Source organism: Pelodiscus sinensis, unplaced genomic scaffold (genome assembly GCF_049634645.1).
Source record: "Pelodiscus sinensis isolate JC-2024 unplaced genomic scaffold, ASM4963464v1 ctg35, whole genome shotgun sequence".
NCBI classification, from domain to species: domain Eukaryota; kingdom Metazoa; phylum Chordata; order Testudines; family Trionychidae; genus Pelodiscus; species Pelodiscus sinensis.
The window spans coordinates 5,347,610-5,369,737 of record NW_027465908.1 but is presented as its reverse complement, the minus strand read 5'-3'; the positions used below and the strand labels follow the sequence as shown (position 1 = coordinate 5,369,737).

Sequence of the window (22,128 nt, the reverse complement as noted above, 5' to 3'; positions counted from 1 at the left end):
GTCTTGTGGAAGAGCTCTTGTGCAAGAGGGCTTATTCCTCGTGGGGAGAGGAATAACTCTTCCGGAAGAAGCTCTGTTTTTTCTGACACTCTACTGTAAATTTATTTGTGCAAGAACGCACATGCAATGTAGACACCCAGCAAGTTTTTGTGCAAGAACAGCTGTTCTTGTGCACACAGCCTGCAGTGTAGACAGCCTAAAGGTATAGCTACACTGCACTAAAGCATTGCAGCTGACCCACATTAGGTAACTCAAGCTTTCGGGCTTGGGCTTTGGGGCTATGCAATTGTAGTGTAGACATCTGGTCTCAGGGAACTAACATCTGTTCTCTCTACAAAAGAAGCAGAAACAAACCAATGAATTATATAGAACAGATCTTATTTGCCAACTGCCATGGCACAGATGTCTACCGTGCAATTTTATAGTCCTACAGCAGTGCTCTCCAACCTTTTTACACCCAAGATCACTTTTTAAATGACAGAACAGGCCAAGATCTACAGCCCCACCCCTTCCTTGAAGCCCTGCCCTCTCTAGTTTCCTCCTCCTCCTCCTCCTCCATCACTTACTATCCCTAACCCTGATACTGCTGCTTCCCCCCCCCCCCCAATTCTTCTGTATGAAGAGGTTTTTCCAACATTTGGCCTGTCTAGACTGGACCATATGTCAGAAAAGCCCTTTCTTTTGGAAGCCTCCTTATTCCTCATGGAAGGAGGAATATAGGGGGTGACTGAAAGATCATGTTTGCTCTTCCACTATAAAAGAAGTGGAAGAACAAATGCATCCCTGGATGCAGAAGTTTTTCTGGGATCTCTCCAGAATTCTGGAAAAACTCCTTCAGTCTAGCCGTACCCCCGCTGGATACCCTCGCCCCGGAACCTGCCCCCTCACCTGCACGTGTCTGTGCCGGGGCCGGAACCCCCCCACCCCAATGTGTGCGCGTCTGCCCCCCAGGGCCAATCTCCCCATCAGTGGCACGGGGAAACCCCTTCATGCGCCTGCCTCAGGGCCGACCCTTACCCACTCCCTCCTCCCCCGCCTACCCCGGGGCCCGCCCGCCTGCCCTCCCTCCCCTGCCTGCCTGCCCTGGGACTGACACCCCCCCTCCCATGGCACAGGGAAGCCACTGCACTCCTCCTCTGGGGCCAGTTCCCCCTCCCACAGTGCGCCCAGCACACCACAGACCTGTGGGAGTGGAGCAGCCAGAGCACTTCCAGAACCCCTGGAAGTGGCATGAAGCTGCAGGACTTCCGTCCACCCCATGGGAAGCCGGCACTACCTCCGTTGTCGCTGGAGGTAGGTAGTGGGCCTTCTTGGGAGTGGGAGAAAAATGGAGGGGGCTGAATGCCTCGCGATCGACTGGTTGAGGCCTCGCGATTGACCAGTTGATCGTGATCGACTGGTTGGTGACCACGGTCCTACAGCATGATTGTGGAGAGCCTGTGTCAATTGATACAGGCCAGCTATGAGTGTTTTTATTGCAGGGTATGCATACACTAAGTGAACAAGATGGTTGAGGGAGGGGTAGTTCTTGGGACCTGGCTCTATCTCTGCCATCCATGAGACACACAACCAAGTAACTTAAACCTCCTTTCTTTTGAAAGAGTGTCTGAGAGGTAATTTTGAGCTGTCTCTTCTCTCCCCTCCCTCCCCATATTAGCTTTTGGATGTGTGGTCTCTTGTGTAAGTGAGCAGATCTTATTTGCTAAATAGCATTTCACAGGTTTGTGCCAGCTTGCTTTGTGGACAGACTGGATGCTTATTAGTAGCCAGCATGTAAATTATGGACTAAAATAGTTCTAAAAGATTGCTAGGCACAGTTCATGTTGAGCTATAGCAAGATCAGAAATGTTTTTTGTATTAGCAGTGTTCTGTTCCTAAAATACAGATATTAATACAAATCCTGTTAAGTGGAACCTGGTGCTGTCTTCCCTCCATCTCCAACCTGGTGTTCTGAAGCAATCTGAGAGAAACTTGGCTTCCATGTTAACTTCTAATGTAGATAGTAAAGCAGACCCTTGGAAACGGAGTCCAGAGATGGTGAGTCCCCCATGCCTGTGCCTGTGTATGCTGTGAAATTGATCTGGGTGATTGGCACACAGCTTAGCCTAGATCAAGGATGACTGGCACCCTTGGAAAGGCCTACCTCTAATTCTGTTTTTTTTAGTGATTTTTGCCTTTGTCGTGTTTGGGATCTATTCCTTGAGTTATTGTGCGAAGGTGTGGGCTATACTACAAAGTTACAACTGCCTTAGGTTGACCTAGTTGTGTAGGTGTGCACTAGGGAAGTTAGCAAGTAGTTGAGTGGAGTACTTGACTACTCACTCTTCCCCCTCCCCTCCTTGCTGCTTCTGTATGAAAGGCAGCAAGGGAGGGGGGAAATGGGAGCTGGCTTAACAGCCGGTTCTCTTCTCTCCTCCCTCCCCCCAAGCACTGTCTCCGTGGTGCTACCTCCTACTCTTTGCCTGTTGCCTCTACCAGAGGCAATAGGGGAGGCTGCTGTGAAGCACCCTCTGCCCGTGGCAGGCAGAGGCTGCTCTGGCAACAGCCCCTGTTCCTGGGGTTCCCAAGGTGTCCCTCCACGGGATGGCCCGGTCTGTCCGCAGTGGCTGGGGCTGCTGGACTTGGAGCAAGCTGGAACCAAACAGTCCCTGCTTGCACTGGTCTGAGATGTTGAGGCTCTGCATTTTAAATGTAATAAGAGCCTGGCAACTCCTACTACACTTAAAATGCAGATCCGCAGTGTGGGTGGCTCCCAGGTGCTTAGTCCCGGCTCCGGGAGCTATCCCCACTGGAGCTCAGCAGAGCAACCCCTTATCAATGAATTGTGTTGTCAATACAAATTGTATCGACTACGTAATTAGCCAGAACTGCGATTTAACGTCCTTAGTGTGCACACTTAAACTTGTCTCCCATGATGTAAGCTCTCCATTATGCCGACATAATACCACCTTCCCCAGAGGTGTTGACCTATGTTTTGTGTATTGTGGCTGATGAAGCACAAATGTAAATACTGTTAAATGTGTCAACCCTAATAATTCTCCAGGACCTTTCTCATCATGCCTGATACTGGCTTATGTGGTGGCAAGTTTGAACTCTGCTGTCTGTGGATAATAGACTAGAAGGCTCCCTCCTTTTAAAATGCAGTGAAGTTTTGAAATGCCTTTTTCCTTGATTGTCCAGCTTGGTGTGCATTCCTAGTAGCTCTCCATTTATGTACCCAGCTTCCCAGCCAACCATCCCTAGTTACACAATCCAGACACATTCTGTCTCGGAGTAGATAGTGTATCACTTGGGCCTGTGGGGAGAGAAGACTGTGCACGCACAGCTATGGACTGGCTGTAGAAACATGGAAACTATGAGCAGCTAGCATAGAATGGATGCAGGATATGGAATATGACGGGTATCAGCTGCAGTGCCGTGTGAAAGCAAAGGAACCGTGGCAGGAATACCAGAAGTCCGGGGAGGACAATAGTTGATTTAGTGCAGGGATCAGCAACTTATAGCTCACAAGCCAAATATGGTTCACTAAGGAGCCAGATATGGCTCTTCTGGAACCCCAACTTGGCTTCCCACTTGCTCCCCCCCACAGCAGGAAGCTAGTGCTGGTGCTACAGCCTTACCAGCCCCCTGTCAGCTTCGTGGGGTATGGGAAGGAAGAGAGCCCTGAGGCTCCCCGCTGGATCCAGCGTACAGGAAACAAGTGGAGCAAAAAATGTCTTGGTGCGCTGTTCTTTTCCTTCCCTCTGCGTGTGGGAACAAGCGGCCACAATGGCTTCACCATGCACACTACTCTTTTTCATCAGCTGGGAAACATTTCCCTGGCGACTTCCCCTGTGAATCCTTCCTTGTCTGGGGAATGGGAGTAGCGGGAGGCGTGTTACACGGTGCCTGCTACACAGCACTAAAACAAGTGCCCCCACTCCCTCCTGCCCAGACACTTCCTGCCGAAGCCCCTGACCAAAATCCCCCTGGCCAGAATCACCCCCCCCAGCCTCCCTCCAGGCCCCCTGGCCAGAACACCCCCTGCCTTCTGTCCTGTGGCCAGGCTGTCCCCTGGTCAGACCCACACCCTCACCACCTCCTGCCCAGATCCTGCACTCCCATCCCTATTCCTTTCACTGGCAGTCCTTTCCCACATAATTAATCCCTCATTTTTGGCCCTATTCCAGCGCCTAGAGGGGCCCCACAAAATCCATTAACCCTGCAACTGCAGAAGAGTAAACCTGGCCTAAGGCCTTGACCCTCAGTTCTTCCTGCCTCTACCCCCAGGTGTTAGTGGTTGGTGGTTTTTGGAGGGTTTTCTCTTGTTTTGCTTCTCATTTGTGTGGTCCCCAACTAATCTTTGTGGGTCAGTGGCCCTTGATCCGAAAAAGGTTCCCATCCCTGCCATAAATCAAGACAATGTTGAAACCTTTTGTGTTGGACATAATATTTTATTTTACTTTAAAAATTAAGCCTGGCCAACAAGCCCCAAATTGAGGCCCAACCCCCATCTGGCTTCAGTGTCATAACACTCTTGCACCCTCCCCACACCAATCCTGAGCCCATCATACCCCCACATCCCCAGACTCCTGCACCCCCACACTTTCTGTCCCCTACCATAATACTCCTAGACCTTCATAAACCCCAACCTTGTGCCATGAGTCCATCATACACCCAATCTCCTGCCATGAGCCCCTTGTACTCCTTCACTCCCACATCACCAGCCCTGTGCCATAAGATTGACAGAAGATTGCCTGTGGGTAGTATTCTGGGGTCAAGATGGACACATGACAGGAAGTAAAGGGTGTCATGTGACCCCTCTAAGAACTCCTCCTGCCATCCTCTGCCAATAGGGATGGCTTTGGGCTCAAAAGGAGGATCCCCCCCCATGCAACTATATTGCAATTGCATTAACCTAGACACCAGAGCTAGGGTCTGAGGACACTGGAGCGCTTGGGGTTCAACCTCAATTCAAGATGAGATCCAGGATCCAAGACTGATTACTTTGCAGTGTAGATGTAGCCCCATTTTGACTCAGGGCCTGGGAATCATCCAAAACAACTTCCTTAGTCCTCTTATAGATGATGCTTACTGGTTCCAATTAACTGGTAATCAGAGGGGTCTGGGGCCCTGAATCTTAGTCCTCCCTCTCCCTTCCCCTTCTCCTGTAGAGCACCAGAGGACTGAGGTGTCTGAGTTGGGGGCCAGCTCAGTGAGGGTTGGCAGTTTTTGTTTCTCACTTGTGTGGTCCCCAACAGATTTTTCTGTCAGTGGCCCCCAACCCAAAAAAGGTTTTCTACCCCTGCCGTAAATAAAGAAAATATTGAAAGCTTTTGTGTTGGACATAAATAAATATTTTATTTTATTATTTAAAATGAAGTTTGATAAACTGACATGAGAGAGTTCAAATGGTTTAATTTAAATTAAATAGATTAGGCATTCTCCCTAGCTGCAGCATTGGCAAAATGGCATGGGCGTAATTAACACATTGAGCCAGGTGCTCCATGGGCCAAAAAGTTTAAGAACCAATGAAATAGAGGGATGCCAGCCTCTCTTGCTGCAGGATCCCTGCTGCTCCACAAGAGCCCACAGAGAGATTGGGTCTGTTACCATGGCAGTGAAATCAGTGTCGCTCCGGTGTGGATGATGGACGGATTCTTGTGAGTCTTCCTTATCCGAGCAGTTGATGATTTAAACAGCATATTAAGATGCCAAGTGTGTTCACATGGCACATCCACAGAGAGGCAGGATGTATCGTCTCTATAGAGAGAGGTTTGTCATGACTTGTCTCTGGATGAACAAGCCCATTGCGAGCTCTGAAGAGGGGAGATGTTTTGACTTCCAGCTTCAAGGGATTTAGTCTTCTGTCTTTGGGCTGCACGTTGCCTAGACTTGAATGGAGTTAGCTGTGACAGTGCATTTCTGAGTTATTCTGACTCATGAAGTGAAACCTGTACTCAAGATCCTCCATCCAGTGATAGAAAGCGCTGCTGTCAGAAGTAGTAAATTCAAAGTCTCTCCAATTTTCTTCAGAGATGACCTCTACCAGGCAGTGGGGCTATGACTGATTGGTCCCTTAACATTTAGTCACCCTTGAAAAATATAACTGGATCTTCTTGGGTAATATCAACAGATTGCTTTGGGCCCAATCCCACCTTAAAGCTTAAATTGGATCAGGCCCTTTTTAAGCAGGTTAGGAAGTGGTCTCATTTGGCAATTATTAGATGGTATTTATATAATATAGGAACATGGTATTGGCATACATTTCTCAGTAGCTTTACATATAAAATAGCCCAGGCCCATTGATCTCCATGGGAAATATACCTTGCACACAATGATGGGGAGGGTACTGTTAGTGACATGATCTTCTCCACCCTGTAATTGTCATGGTTAGTTCTGTGTTGTCATTCTGGCTTGTGGAAATGGAGGACACTTGATAGTTGTGCAGTAACTTCAAAACGTGCAGTTGCAGTCCATCTCATTAGGGATGTAAATTCCCATTCATCAGTTAACCAATTAATGTTGGGTCACACCGGGGCTACCACCGGCTCCCAGACCCCTGTTCACAGCAAGCTAGATTCCCCACGGAGCAAGGCTGCTCTGGACACGGGCGCATTCCCTTCTTGTGGGGCCCCCAGATTCTCCATAGACAGGGGCAAGAGCAACCCCTGTCTACAATGGACCAAATTTGTTTTTCTGGTGAATTTTATGGACCCCCTTAGGTTCTAAGGTGGGAACAAAAATGAGGCGTTCAGTGTGGGTCAGGGCTGCCAGTGAGTGGAATAGGGATGGGGATCAGGATCTGGGAGGGAGGTGGACTGTAGAAGGGGGAGAGGGTGTGAAGTTTGGGTGGAGATAGGGGGTAGGGTGCAGAAGCAGGCTGTGGGAGTAGGGTATCTGGCCAGGGGGAGAGAGCAGGAGCAAGGGAGGATGCAGTGTGTGGGGCCAGGAAGGAGGGTGAAGGAGCATGCTGAAAGTAGGGTGTCTGGCCAGGAGGGAGGATGCAGGAGGGGACTTTGGGGGCACCCTCGGGACCTGACTGGTCCCAGATGAGGTATTTTTCCTGACCGGGGGAGGTCATTTTTGACCCCCTGCTGCCACTTTCCCCATAGGGCTTCCTGGCACCCCTCTGAGCCCCACACTGATTCCCTGTACTGACACCCCCTGCAGCCTAGCTGAGCCCTGCACTGTTTTCCTGTGCCTTCCCCCTGCAAACCAGCAGAGGCCTGTTCCTGACACACTTTCCGCACCCTCCCACCCCCTGCACCACTTCTCTGTGCCCCCCCCCACCCCCCCCCCGCCGCCGCCAGCAAATCACTTGCTTTTCCACTGATACCACCTCCTGCTGTTCCTGTTGAGCAGGTAGTGTCCTTGACAGAGGCGTAGCGAGGGGGGAGCAGAGGGAGCAATTGCCCCCGGGCGCCATGCTGTGGGGGGAGGTGCAGGGCGCGGGGCTCACCTGGGCTGCAGGAGGTGGGAGGTGCCGGGAGCTGGACTCAAGGGGAGACAGGGAGGGGCAGGGAATCGATGCTGGGCTCAGCATGTCTGCGTGGTTTGAGGGGAGGGGCAGGGAAACGGCGCTCAGCTGGGTTGCAGAGTGAAGAGGTGCGGGGTGCTGGGCTGAGCTGAGCTGCAGGAGTGGGGAGGTGCGGGGTGCTGGGCTGAGCTGCAGGAATGGGGAGGTGCGGGGTGCTGGGCTGAGCTGCAGGAATGGGGAGGTGCGGGGTGCTGGGCTGAGCTGAGCTGCAGGAGTGGGGAGGTGCGGGGTGCTGGGCTGGGCTGAGCTGCAGGAGTGGGGAGGTGCGGGGTGCTGGGCTGAGCTGCAGGAATGGGGAGGTGCGGGGTGCTGAGCTGAGCTGCAGGAGTGGGGAGGTGCGGGGTGCTGAGCTGAGCTGCAGGAGTGGGGAGGTGCGGGGTGCTGGGCTGAGCTGAGCTGCAGGAGTGGGGAGGTGTGGGGTGCTGGGCTGAGCTGCAGGAGTGGGGAGGTGCGGGGTGCTGGGCTGAGCTGCAGGAGTGGGGAGGTGTGGGGTGCTGGGCTGAGCTGAGCTGCAGGAGTGGGGAGGTGCGGGATGCTGGGCTGAGCTGCAGGAGTGGGGAGGTGCGGGGTGCTGGGCTGAGCTGAGCTGCAGGAGTGGGGAGGTGCGGGATGCTGGGCTGAGCTGCAGGAGTGGGGAGGTGCGGGGTGCTGGGCTGAGCTGAGCTGCAGGAGTGGGGAGGTGCGGGGTGCTGGGTTGGGCTGAGCTGCAGGAGTGGGGAGGTGCGGGATGCTGGGCTGAGCTGAGCTGCAGGAATGGGGAGGTGCGGGGTGCTGGGTTGGGCTGAGCTGCAGGAGTGGGGAGGTGCGGGGTGCTGGGCTGAGCTGAGCTGCAGGAGTGGGGAGGTGCGGGGTGCTGGGTTGGGCTGAGCTGCAGGAGTGGGGAGGTGCGGGATGCTGGGCTGAGCTGAGCTGCAGGAGTGGGGAGGTGCGGGGTGCTGGGCTGAGCTGAGCTGCAGGAGTGGGGAGGTGCGGGGTGCTGGGCTGAGCTGAGCTGCAGGAATGGGGAGGTGCGGGGTGCTGGGTTGGGCTGAGCTGTAGGAGTGGGGAGGTGCGGGATGCTGGGCTGAGCTGAGCTGCAGGAGTGGGGAGGTGCGGGGTGCTGGGTTGGGCTGAGCTGCAGGAGTGGGGAGGTGTGGGGTGCTGGGCTGGGCTGGGCTGAGCTGCAGGAGTGGGGAGGTGCGGGGTGCTGGGTTGGGCTGAGCTGTAGGAGTGGGGAGGTGCGGGATGCTGGGCTGAGCTGAGCTGCAGGAGTGGGGAGGTGCGGGGTGCTGGGTTGGGCTGAGCTGCAGGAGTGGGGAGGTGTGGGGTGCTGGGCTGGGCTGCAGGGGGGAGGAAGGTGCGGGGCTGAGAGCTCAGTTTGGCTGCAGGAGAAGGGAGGTGCTGGGAACTGGGGCTAGACTCAAGGGGAGGGAGGGGCAGGAAATCAGAGCTGGGCTCAGCAGTTTTGCAGGACTTGAGGGGAGGTGCAGGGAAACAGGGCTCAGCAGTGCTGTGGGGGAGGCATGCAGGGAACCAGTGCAGGGCTCAACTGGGCTGAGGTGGATGGGGGAAAGCATAGGGAACAGAAGGGCAGCTCAGCTGGGCTGTGAGGGGCTGCAGGGAGTTGGTGCTGCACTCCCTTGGTTTGTGGGGGATGGTTTTGGGGGAGGCGTAGGGAATCAGCGGGGGTGGGCAGCTCAGTTGGGTTGCAGGGGAGGGAGGTGCAAAGAAGCCTAGTGGGGGGGGGGGGGTAAGACAAGACCAGGAGCCCTGACATGACCTCCCCTAAGCCAAATAATCCCTCATCTGGGACCAGTCAGGTCCAGAGGGTGCCAGACCAGAGAGGTCCAAGTCCGCTCCTTGCACCCTCCCTCCTAGCCAGATACCCTACTCCCAATCTGCTCCTGCTCCCTTCCCCTGGCCAGACACTCTACATCCAGCCTGCTTCTGCACCCTACCTACCACCCAGACCTTGCCCCCTTCCGCCCACCCCCATCTCCCTCCCAGATCCTGCACCCCATCCGTATCCTGCTCATTGGCAGCCTTCTCTCACACACTGAACCCCTTATTTTTGTCCCCACTTTAGAACCTAAGGGGTCCATAAAATTCAACAGAAAAGCACATCTAGCCTATGGAAAGCCCTGAACCTCAGTCCTCCCTGTCCCTTCGCCCCTTGGGGCTGGAATGCCAGAGTGAAGTGTCTCAGTGGGGACCAACTAAGTGAGGGCTGGGGGTTTGGGAGGAGTGTTTTTTTTCTCACTGGTTTGGTCCCCATCTGCTTTTTCTATGGATCAGTGGCCCCTGATCACCAGAGCCAAATAAAGGGGAATAATGACAACTCTGGATCTGCTGGCAATGCTCCTCTTAATGCAACCTAATATGCCATTCGCCATCAAGCGCACACTGTTGACTCATATCCAGCTTCTCATCCACTGTAACCCCCAGGTCCTTTTCTGCAGAACTGCTACTTAGCTGGTTGGTCCCCAGCCTGTAACAATACTTGGGATTCTTCCATCCCAAGTGCAGGACTCTGCACTTGTCCTTGTTGAACCTCATCAGATTTCTTGTGGCCCAATCCTCCAATTTGTCTAAGTCACTCTGGACCCTATCTCTGCCCTCAAGAATATCTACCTCTCTCCCTAGCTTAGTGTCATCTGCAAACTTGCTGAGGGTGTAATCCATCCCCTCATCCAGGTCATTAATAAAGATATTGAACAAAACCGGTCCTAGAACCACACTCCGCTAGAAACCGACCGCTATCCTGACATCAAGCTGTTGATCACTACCTGCCGGGCCCGGCCTTTTAGCCATCTTTCTTTCCATCTTACCATCCATTTATCCAATCCACATTCCCTTAACTTGCTGGCAAGAATATTGTGGGAGACCGTATCAAAAGCCTTGCTAAGGTCAAAGTATATCACATCCACTGACTTTCTCATGTCTACAGAGCCAGTTACCTCATTATAGAAGCTAATCAGATTGGTCAGGCATGACTTGCCCTTTGTGAATCTGGACTATTCCTGATCACTTTCCTCTCTTCCAAGTGCCTCAAAATGGATTCCTTAAGGATCCCTTCCTTGATTTTTTCCAGGAACCGAGGTAAGACTGACCGGCCTATAGTTCCCTGAATCGTCCTTCTTCCCTTTTTTGAAGATGGGCACTACATTTGCCTTTTTCCAGTCATCCAGGATCTCTTCTGATCTCCGTGACTCATCCGTCCCCTTTGTTGAAGGGAAAGGACTGGGGAGGGATCGTTGAATTGAGGAAGTAAATGTGTGGTTGCGCAGGTGGTCGCAGAGAGGGCTTTGGTTTCTTCGACTGTGGGACTCTGTTCTGGGCACAAGGATTGTTAGGAAGAGATGGGATCCACCCAACAAAGAGAGGAAGGAGCATCTTTGTGGGCAGGCTTGCAAACCTAGTGAGGAGGGCTTTAAACTAGGTTCATTGGGGGATGGTGACCAAAATCCTGAGGGGAGTGGGGAAGTCGGATGAAATGCAAACAGGAATGAGCAACAAAGGTGGACCCCTGATTTGAATGCAAAGGGTAGGGTGATCAGCTGGTTATCTGAGGTGTTTGTATACCAATGCAAGAAGCCTGGATAACAAACCGAAAGAATTGGAGGCCCTGGTCCAGTCCAAGAACTACGATTTGATTGGGATAACAGAGACTTGGTGGGATGACTCTCATTACTGGAGCGCTGTCATGAAAGGGTATAAACTGTTCAGGAAGAACAGGCAGGGGAGAAAAGGAGAAGGAGTTGCATTGTATGTAAAAGAGCACTATGATTGCTCAGAACTCCAGTATAGTGGGAGAAAAGCCTGTTGAGAGTCTATGGGTCAAGTTTAGAGGTGTAAGTAACAGCAGTGATGTTGTGGTTGGTGTCTGCTACAGGCCGCCGAATCAGATGGATGAGGTAGACGAGGCTTTCTTCGGACAACTGAGACACATTTCCAGGTCATAGGCTTGGGTTCTCGTGTGGGACTTTAATCACCCTGACATCTGTTGGGAGACCAATACGGCAGTACACAGGCAATCCAGGAAGTTTTTGGAGAATGGTGGGGATAACTTCTTGGTACAAGTGCTGAAGGATCCGACCAGGGGCCGTGTGCAGCTTGACCTTCTGCTTACAAACAGGGAGGAATATAGTAAAGTAAAATACACACCTTGGACTTCAGAAAATCAGATTTTGACTCCCTCGGAGACCTGATGGAGAGAATCCCCTGGGATGCTAACATGAAGGGGAAAGGAATCCAGGACAGCTGGCACTATTGGCTTACAGGGGAAATCCTTCGTGAACTTAAGCACAAAAAGGAAGCTTACAAAAAGTGGACGCTTGAACAAATTACTAGGGAGGGTATAAGAGCTCGAGAATGCCGGGGAGTTATCAGGAAGGCAAAAGTGCAATTGGAATTGTGACTGGCAAAGGATGTGAAGGCTAACAAAAACGGTTTCTATAGGCATGTTAACAAGAAGAAGGTGATCAGAGAGGGTGTGCGGCCACTACTGGATGAAAGAGGTAACCTAATGACAGATGATGTGGGCAAACCTGAAGCACTCAATGCTTTCTTTGCCTCTGTATTCACCGATGAGGTCGGCTCCCGGACTAATCCACTAAGTGACGCAATATGGGATGAAGATGGACAGCCGTTGGTGGGTAAAGAACAGGTTAGGAACTATTTAGAAAAGCTAAACGTACATAAAGCCATGGGTCCAGACTTAATGCATCCGAGGGTACTGAGGGAGTTGGCAAATATCATTGAGGAGCCTTTGGCCATTATCTTTGAAAAGATGAGGGGATGGATTACACCCTCAGCAAGTTTGCAGATGACACGAAGCTAGGGGGAGAGGTAGATATGCTGGAGGGCAGAGATAGGGTCCAGAGTGATTTAGACAGGTTGGAGGATTGGGACACAAGAAATCTGATGAGGTTCAACAAGGACAAGCGTAGAGTCCTGCACTTGGGACGGAGGAATCCCAAGCATTGTTACAGGCTGGGGACCAACCAGCTAAGTGGTAGTTCTACAGAAAAGGACCTGGGGGTTACAGTGGATGAGAAACTGGATATGTGTCAACAGTGTGCCCTTGTAGCCAAGAAGGCGAATGGCATATTAGGTTGCATTAAGAGGAGCATTGCCAGCAGATCCAGAGATGTCATTATTCCCCTTTATTCCTCTCTGTTGAGGCCACATCTGGAGTATTGTGTCCAGTTCTGGGCCCCCCACTACAAAAAGGATGTGCACACATCGGAGAGGGTCCAGCGGAGGGCAACCAAAATGATTAGGGGGCTGGAGCATATGTCCTATGAGGAGAGGCTGAGGGAGTTGGGTCTTTTTAGTCTGCAGATGCGAAGAGTGAGGGGGGATTTGATAGCAGCCCTCAACTTCCTGAAGGGAGGTTCCAAAGAGGATGAAGAGAGGCTGTTCTCAGTAGTTACAGATGGCAGAACAAGGAGCAATGGTCTCAAGTTGTGGTGGGAGAGGTCCAGGTTGGATATTAGGAAAAACTATTTCACTAGGAGAGTAGTGAAGCACTGGAATGGGTTACCTAGGGAAGTAGTGGAGTCTCCATCCTTAGAGGTGTTTAAGTCTTAGCTTGACAAAGCCCTGGCTGGGTTGATTTAGTTGGGATTGGTCCTGCCTAGAGCAGGGGGCTGGACTTGATGACCATCTGAGGTCTCTTCAGGTCTATGGTTTTATGATTCTATGAACATTGAAACCTTTTGTATTGGACATAAATTAATATTTTACATTATTTAAAATGAAGTTTGATAAACTAAATATTAACTTTCTCATGTTAATCTGTTTAAGAATTGAATTTAAACCATTTTCCCCAGCTGCAGCATTAGCAAAATGGCTTGGGCATAATTGTGTAATTAAAGGTGGGTTTCCATTAGCAACTGGCCTTCTGCCAAAACATTTACATTGGCCCGTGGACCACTTGACTCAAAAAGCTTGAGAACCACTGGAATAGAGGTACCCCTGGCTTCTCTCCCTGCTGCAGGCTCCCTGCTGCTCCACAAGAGAGATCAGGTCTGTTACCACGGTGGTAAATCACCATGTTGCTCCAGTGTGGATGATGGACAGACTTTGTGAGTCTTCCTCATCGAAGCAGTCGATTTAAGCAGCACGGTAAGATGCCACATGAAAACATTTGTTACGTCCACCGACAAAAGGCAGGATGTTTTGTGTGTCTCCAGAGAGAGTTGTCGTGACTTTTGTCTCTGGGGCTGTGTCCAGACTCAGGGTTTTTTTCGAAAAAAGTAGCCCTTTTTCGAAAAAACTTCCCCTGCGTCCAGACTCAAGCCGCGTTCTTTCAAAATTAATTCGAAAGAAAGCGGCTTTTCTTTCGATGGCGGTAAACCTCATTTCACGAGGAAGAACGCCTTCTTTCGAAAGTTCCTCTTTCGAAAGAAGGCGTTCTTCAATGTAAATAGGGCTTCTTCAAAAGAGAGCATCCAGACTCACTGGATGCTTTCTTTCGAAAAAGCAAGCTGCTTTTTCGAAATTTCTCCGTGCAGTCTAGACGCTCTCTTTCGAAAGAGGCTCTTTCGAAAGATGCTTTCGAAAGAGCCTCTTTCGAAAGAAGCCTGCAGTCTAGACATAGCCTGGGTGAACAAGACCCTTTGTGAGCTCTGTGAAGAGGTAAGATGTTTTGACTTCCAGCTTCAAGGGATTTGTTCTTCTGTCTTTGGGGTGCACGTTGCTTTGACCTGAATGGAGTTAGCTGTTTTATTCTGACACACAAAGTGGGACCTGTGCTGAAGATCCCACATTCAGGGAAAGAAAGCGCTGCTGTCAGAAAAAGTAAATTCAAAGTCTCTCCAATTTTCTTCAAAGATCACCTCTAACAGGCTTTTACTGATTCGCCCCTTATATATTTGAAGGGTGACTAAATGTTATCTGGATCTTTTTGGGTCATATCAACAGATTGTTTTGGGCTCAATCCTAGATTAAAATTAAAATTTTAATTAGGCCCCTTGTAAGCAGGTAGGGAAGTGGTCTCATTTGGCAATTATTATTCAGTATTATTTACGTAACATACACATTGCCCTCTTGGTATTGACATACATTTCTCAGTACCTTTACATATAAAATAGCCCAGCCCCATTGACCTCCATGGGCAATGTACCTTGTAAGGAGTGATGGGGATACAATGAAGTTGTTTAAACAAATATGTTGCAATTGTTGAAAAAAATTTGTGTCTGAAAACTGTAGGTACTTATAAATTTTTTAAAAGGGATACTTTATTTAAAAAAAAGTTGAGAAACACTGCTCTAACCTGTTCCTTTTCGCCTCCCTGTTTCCTTTCTCCTTTGATAATTTGGGCAGGTAGCAGTTTTGGTAAAAATATATCAGATGTGAATGCAGTGCGTGCTCTACCTCAGCTGATACTGGATAATCAGAGCCTCAATTCTAAAGGAATTGGCATTACCAAGGTGATCAATTCTCCCACGTTTTGTGGATTTTCCAAATAAAATTCTGTTTTCTATAGGTCACCCACATCTCCCAGTCATAGCAGAGACTTGAGATTAAACATGGCTTTCTCAACTAAAAGTCTTGTACATGTTTGGATGTTGTGATTGTGAACACCTGGTGAGGCAGTCTGCCAAAGGCAAGACTGGCCTTGAATCTTGATATCTATGACTTCAGTTGAATGGCTTGTGTGAAATTTGGAAGAGCAGCTCAATGAGACTTCTCGCCTTTACTTAAGGATAGAATCTCACAGCAGCCAGAAGGTAAAAGTCCTTGTGGCAGACTGAAAGCCTGGCTTGCAGTATATCCTCAGCCTTAGGCTACTTATTGCTTCAAGAAAGTGAGGGCGATTCTCATGTTTTAGTTTTATGTAAAAGTTTTTCTGTTGTTATTTTAATAGGTAAGTTACTCTCTTATGTTCGCTGATGTAGCAAAGGAGGTGTGTGTGTGTGGGGGGGAGGGGGGTAATTGCCCTTCTGCTCCCCCTATTATAACTCTGCTCGCCTGCTCCTCCTCCATTCACCACCACCTGCTGAAGCCTCCTCCCTGCCTCTGCACCCCCAGCCCGACCTTCCTCCCTCTTCAACAGTGGGATAGTGCCCGCCTCTAACTGGAGGGGGTGGGGGAAGATGCAATACAAGCTCACCTGCCCCCGTTGGGCTCAGCTGTGCACCAGGTTGGGGGCCCTGTCATGTGATGGGGGGCACAAATTTTGCTTTTGCCCCCGGGCGCATAACACCCTCTCTACGCCTCTGGTCCTTGACTCCTCCCAGCTGAGGGAGGGGAAACAGCAATGCACAGCTGCATTTGGAGTCTCTGGGCTTTTCGGGACATTTCAGTGCTTCATGGGCACGCGAGTACAGGAGATTAAAAATTGGGACTGTCCCGGATTTTCCAGGACAGATGGCCAGCATAGATAAGTATCATCCGTAACAGTCTATCACTGCTGCATGATTTATATCTCTCTTACCCCAATGTGTGCATTACTAGAACTTCCCAAAAGATTGTGTGCTTCTGTGGTGCACTGCACTGTGCATCAAAAGAAGCACTCCTGAAACATGCCTGCAATGCTGATGCAAGGGGCTAAGTATATATGTGCACAAGCAGTATACTGACTGACAGTTCTATGGTAATATTACTTGGCAATGGTTTATAGTGAGAGATGCCTAGAGATGCTCCAGAGTTCTTTCCCTATGAGTTATGGGGTAATTTATGGGGTCTTTTGGGGTAGGAGAGGATTATAAGAACATCTGGGCGGGGGACTGTTGGCACACGTGCCTTCTTTTTCTGGTTTGCATCCTTGCTGGTAGTGGTCAGGCTCCAGATAGTTAAATCAGAGCCCCAGTTTTAACATATATCGCAGCTGTGTAAGCTAGTGTAGGCCTCGAACCTCTCCAAACCAAGTCAGGTTTATTTGTGTGGATGTAGGAGAATAGGTTGTTGGGCTAAAACTCAGATAAAAGCCTGGGTTAACTGTGCACTTAACCCCACTGGGTTAAGTGGTTTGAGTAGATATCTTCCAGTCCCTTCTAGGGATGTGAAGGACTAGTTGACTAGTTGCTCCCCCCTTTGCTGCATCTACCAGACAGAACCAACGAGGGGAAGAAAATGAAGGAGTGCTTCAGAGCAGCAATGCTGCTGGAAGCCTGGTACCAGATCCTGGGTTCCACGTGGCGCTGCTGCTTTGAAATGCTGAGTACAACTTGGGTCAGCTAGGGTGTCCCCAAGCTGCACATGGCATTTCAAAGCGGAAGTGCCATGTGGAGCCCAGGATCAGCGAGGAATCCCCAACTGACCTCGGGCTCCATGTGGTGCTTTCGCCTTTGAAGTGTAGCAAAAGGTGGAGGTCTCCATCGACTAATCAAATAGTCGATGCAAAATGCATGAACTATTTGATTAGTCGATACTTAACATCCTTAGTCCCTTCATCGATCTACTTGAGGGCAGTTAACTCGAGGCAATTTTAGATACTTGTGGGTACCAGGAAAAATGTAAATATTGAGCTGACTTTATCTCCTAAATGCTAGTCATGTGCATGGTGCTATTCAATTCCTCTCTCAAGGTGAATTGCGATATCTTATCAGTGATTGAGAAAGGAATGTGTGTATGACTAGCTATTACCCAGGCTACTTTCTCTAACTTAATATGTAGCAAGGGTTGCTGCCTGCAGCTTGGTCCAGTTGAATTCTACACATTATTGTTCAGTTGCCTGCTTCAAATTTACTCTTGTTGACATAGGTTAATAGAGGCCTGTAGGCAGTGGAGCCTGAACAGTACACTGTGTGAGAGTGCTCAGAAGGTTAAACACAGGAAAGGTTAGTGGCCCAAGTTTGTTAAAGAAAGAGGAGCCCTGAGGCAATAATATTCCATCTCAGATTGCTGCTAGTCACCCTTGTCTGAAACACATCTGTGTTCAGTGCTTGAATTGGTTTAGAATTGGGAGTGGATTTTGTGGTTCCCATCTGCTTTAGCTTTAGCCTCCGCCTCATTGCTTTAACAAGGACCATTAAAAATAAGCAGAATGTTGAATTTTCAAGTATAACTTCAGCCTGATCAGTTTATAAACTTCAGTGCATGATGAGTCTATCTCATCCCTGCCTCTTGGGCTGTGAGCAAGATTTCTGAAAACTTTCTGCTGTGTGCCCAGGAGATGGGTCTGTTCTAATATGCTATAAATTATGTATCCTATGACTTCATTTTTAATAGGTGGTGGATGGAGTGGACAATAAACTTTGCATCAAGGTTGTACTAATACAAATATCCATAGGCATGCATTAAAGGAGGGATGGGGTGGCAGATTTTGCAGAGTTGAGACTTGTAGCTACTTGGCTCTTTTTCCATGTATTCATGGACGCTGACTTTTGTAGTTGAAAACACGGAGTATAAGTCTCGGTGTTCTGTACCTTGGTACCTTCAGTGGTCTGAACTGTCAGTGTCAGCATCATCTGGTCAGGATCGTCCTGGCATGCTCCTGACAGGACCTCCACTCCATCGGTGATGATAAACTTTCGGCTGCGTGCGTAACAAGCGATACTCCCTTTATCTAGACTGTTAGTCCCCATGCACTTGGGTCAACACAGGAGATCTCTGAGAGGCCCCGGAAACGACAGATGCAGGCAATGTTTGAAATCAGTCGAGCAGGTTTATTGTCAAATGCGAAGCTCTACCAGTTGGTAACAGAGATCAGTACAATGTTACACCACTGGGCACTATGGCCCGCGTTGACAAGGTACCAACACCGGGCAGGCCTATTGCCATATAACAGATATTAACAGCAGTTAGTCAGAGTTAAGCTACTGTGCATTCTGTAAGTTTAGGCAGTGACACCTGCTGTTCAGGTGCCTAGTGCCCCCCTCCCACCCCCCCCGAGGTCGGCCGGAGAACATCCTTTGTAGTGTCCTTTTATAGACAGGTGCAAACAACTTACATCATTTCTTTACGTACCAGGTTACCACCCTCTGTTGCCTAGATACCACCCCTCACCTTATGGAAGGGGGGCTTACTTACTATTCTTCATGCTGTCAATTCCGACCTGGTCTTGAATCTAGGTCGGTATGTGCATTAGTTTTTGGGGAGTCTTTGTACCAAGACATTTCTTATTAAGATGTTCCGCTACTCCCCTTTGGCTCACAGTCTGTACCCAGTGCCTCCCTGTGTCCTTCCATGCTCGACCTAACTTACACAGTTATCAATAGGGCTTCTTTCGTGGCTCCTGTGTTACTGAACCAAAGTCTTGCTCACTAGATTGCAAGGTCTGTTGCTGTTTCCATGTTACAGGCCTCTATTTAGGCCTGCTGACTCCGTGTTATTGACGCTCAACTTACTACAGAAGGGCTTCAAGGGCCCTTGTAGTTGACATCACTTTTCCTGTGTTTTGAAATCTAAGCTCCAAAGTTTGTTCTGGAGTCTGCAAATAACATGCATTTGTCTATAGTAAATTATCTAATGCTGCAGACTTATAATGGAAGGGTGGCAAGGCTTTAGAGAAGACAAGTATTTCTGCCCCCTTTTAAAGGTAATTAAAACAATTCTAGTTCTCTAAAGCATATGAAACTGACAGCTTCATATGAATTAACATGTTTTCATCTTTATCTTCACAGGCACTTGCAGCCAATGCTGGAACAGGATTTGCTGTGGCAGAGCCTCAGATTGCCATGTTCTGTGGGAAGCTAAATATGCATGTGAATATTCAGACTGGGAAATGGGAGCCTGATACTTCTGGGACCAAGAGCTGCTTTGGAAGAAAGGAAGAAATCCTACAATACTGTGAGGAGGTAAAGAGATTCCACTCTGTAACAGAGTTTTAACTGCTTTCCACATGATTATGAAAAAAACCCACTAAACTATCACTTGAGTTGTCCACCTAGCATGTTTGGGTAAAGCTTAGATGGAAGACTTATTTTACCACTGTATGTTCCCATAATTTGAATTTCAGTGTATAGTTGAAGACCAACTATACACTGTTGCTATCCTTTGCTCAGATTTGCTGGAATAGACTTGTGCTGGGATTTCCAAAGAAGCTGAAGTGAATTAGGTAGCTAAGTCTCAGTAAAATTCACTGGGCTCCTTTGACTATCCTTGCCTTAAGTAGTTATAATGTACATTTAAATCAGAATAATATGTGCAAAGTAGTATAACCACGACAGTGTTTCATATCTATTCTAGATATTTTAAGTTGTCTTGTTTTATTGGCATTACAGGCAGTCCCCGGGTTACGTACAAGATAGGGACTGTAGGTTTGTTCTTAAGTTGAATCTGTATGTAAGACGGAACTGGCGTCCAGATTCAGCCGCTGCTGAAACTGACCGCCAGTTCTGACTTACATACAGAATCAACTTAAGAACCCCAAGCGTCCCCAAGTCAGCTGCTGCTGAAACTGATCAGCAGCTGATTCCAGGAAGCCCGGGGCAGAGCAACTCTGCCTCGGGCTTCCTGTAGTCAGCGCTGGTCAGTTTCAGCAGCAGCTAAATCAGGACGCCTGGGGGAGCAACCCAGCAGCACCCCATCTGCTCTGCCCCAGGCGTCCTGATTCAGCTGCTGCTGAAACTGACCAGCAGCGGCTGAATCAGGACCAGAGCAGCTGGGGTGCTGCTGGGTTGGACCAGTAGCGCCCAGAGCGGCGCTGCAGGACCAACCGGCAGCACCCCAGCTTCTCTGCCACAGGTGTCCGGAGAAAAGCCTAGTCTTCTGGGGGGGGGGGGGGGGGGGGGGAAACGTACTAGCTGCGCCCCCCCCCCCCCCCCCCCCCCCACCCCAGCAGACCAGGAAGACACGGGCGGCGGACTGAGACGCACCGCGGTCCCGCCGCTTGGGTCCTCCGCGGCTTTGCTCCCAGTCTCCCTGGTCTGCTCTCCCTGGTCTGCTGGAGACCAGCAGACCAAGGAGACAGGGAACAAAGCCTCTGAGGACGCCGGCAGCGGGACAGCCGCGGGGCGTCTGGGCTGTCCCGCTGCCGGCTTCCCCCGCGGCTTTGCAGACCAGGGAGACGCAGAGAAAGCCCCAGAGTACACGGGCGGCAGGACCGCGAGGTCCCGCAGTCAGTGTACTCTGGGGCAGCCCCGTTCGTAACTGCGGATCCGCATAAGTCGGGGACTGCCTGTATATGCAGGCTGACACACAGCTCCTAAATGTTAGGAAAATGTTTATGAAAATGTTCTTGACAGTGTCTGAAAGCATCTTATTTCTTGTTACAAACTGCTGTTCTCTCTCCAACATGTGGTAGAACAGCGATAGGAGCTAGTGAGTAGCCCTCCATCTCAGTGGGCTGCAAGACTGTTGTAACCAAGATGATCTTCCAAGATAGGGTAGTTTTGCTGACTGCACTTGCATACTTAGTGTGACGGCTCATCGGAGAGCCCCCCAACCCTGCACCCCTGTCCACAGCCAGATGTGACTCTCCACCAGCCAGTAGAGTAAAAATGGGTTTATTGCTTCTCTAAGATGCAGCACAGCATGGGTTTGATGTAGGCATAGGATAGGCCAACAGCCCTAGTTCCCTTGGGGGGGTGGGGAAAGGGATTCACAGACCCCTGAATCCCCTATACTGGTTTTTCGTCTCCTTCCTCCATGCTTCCCTGTACTCCGACTGCCCAGGCCCTGCCCCCCAGCCAGGTGGCAGTCTCCGCCTCCCTTCCTTTGTCTCTCCCTCTGGGAAGAGCCTTGTTTAATGGCTCAGGCTAGGACTAGGTGTCTAAGCCAATACACATGTGGATGAGTCAGTGGGAATCACACATCACAGTACAGCCAAGTAGGGACACCGGGTTACAGAGCAGACAGCACCCCCACTACGTCACACCTAGAATTCGCAGGTGCGCCAACTGAACTGTAGCAGCATTGGAAGCAAAGGGAGCACACAGCTGTCAACATGCACCTCACATCACGTACCCTTGTTTTATGTGTATTAGTTTAGTAATACCACTAGGAAAATGGCATGGACAAAATATGGGCAGCAAAGTGGTGGAATCTGGTAACCCTGAGTGTAGGTGACAGTAAACACAATGTCATGCAGGCCACACAGTACCCCAATGGGCCATAGGTTGTCTACCACTGTTCTAGGTACTCAAACCTTGCAAAATCTATTTATCCACTCATCTGAGATGAGGAACTCTTTGACAGGCAAATACTGTCATTTGATCTTTTTTTTGGAAGCATGACGCAGGCGGTAGAACAGACTGTGGCTGTGCTAGCAATCTTTCATGACTATATTATAAGGTTGATATAACTAGTGCTGCATCTTGTTTACATTGCACTCACTACATATAAGATAGCATCTAGACTTGTAGAACTGTTCAGCAAGACTTAACTGTTGTATTAATACATTGCACCTTAATTGAGTTAAGGAAACGTAAGGTTAACATAAACTTGTTTTCATTTAGAGAAACAACTTTTTTCATCTGTCCTTCCTTTTCTCCTTTCCAGATTCCATAAGAGCCCCTTAATTACACCCCTCTGTATTTTTGCCAATGTTCTAGTGGGAATTTATCTTGTTCTGTGTTTTTAGCATGTGGGTTTTTTAACAGATCTATCCAGAGCTTCAGATTACAAATGTGGTAGAAGCCAACCAACCAGTCAGCATTGACAACTGGTGTAAGAAAGGCAAGAAGCAGTGCAAGGGCCACACCCACATTGTTGTGCCCTATAAGTGTCTGGGTAAGTAC

The 22,128-nt window shown here is 49.6% G+C and overlaps 1 protein-coding gene across 4 annotated transcripts in view; it reads left to right on the top strand.

Annotated features, from left to right (window-relative positions):
- The window catches only part of LOC142824482 (amyloid beta precursor like protein 2-like), a 120,807-nt gene that overhangs the window by 57,957 nt on the left and 40,722 nt on the right, over nt 1-22,128 (top strand). For all 4 annotated transcript variants that reach the window (XM_075916497.1, XM_075916496.1, XM_075916495.1 and 1 more), the window contains exons 2-3: nt 19,072-19,245; nt 21,991-22,120. In XM_075916497.1, the coding sequence (XP_075772612.1) occupies nt 19,072-19,245; nt 21,991-22,120 (304 nt within the window). The remainder of the gene's footprint in view (nt 1-19,071; nt 19,246-21,990; nt 22,121-22,128) is intronic.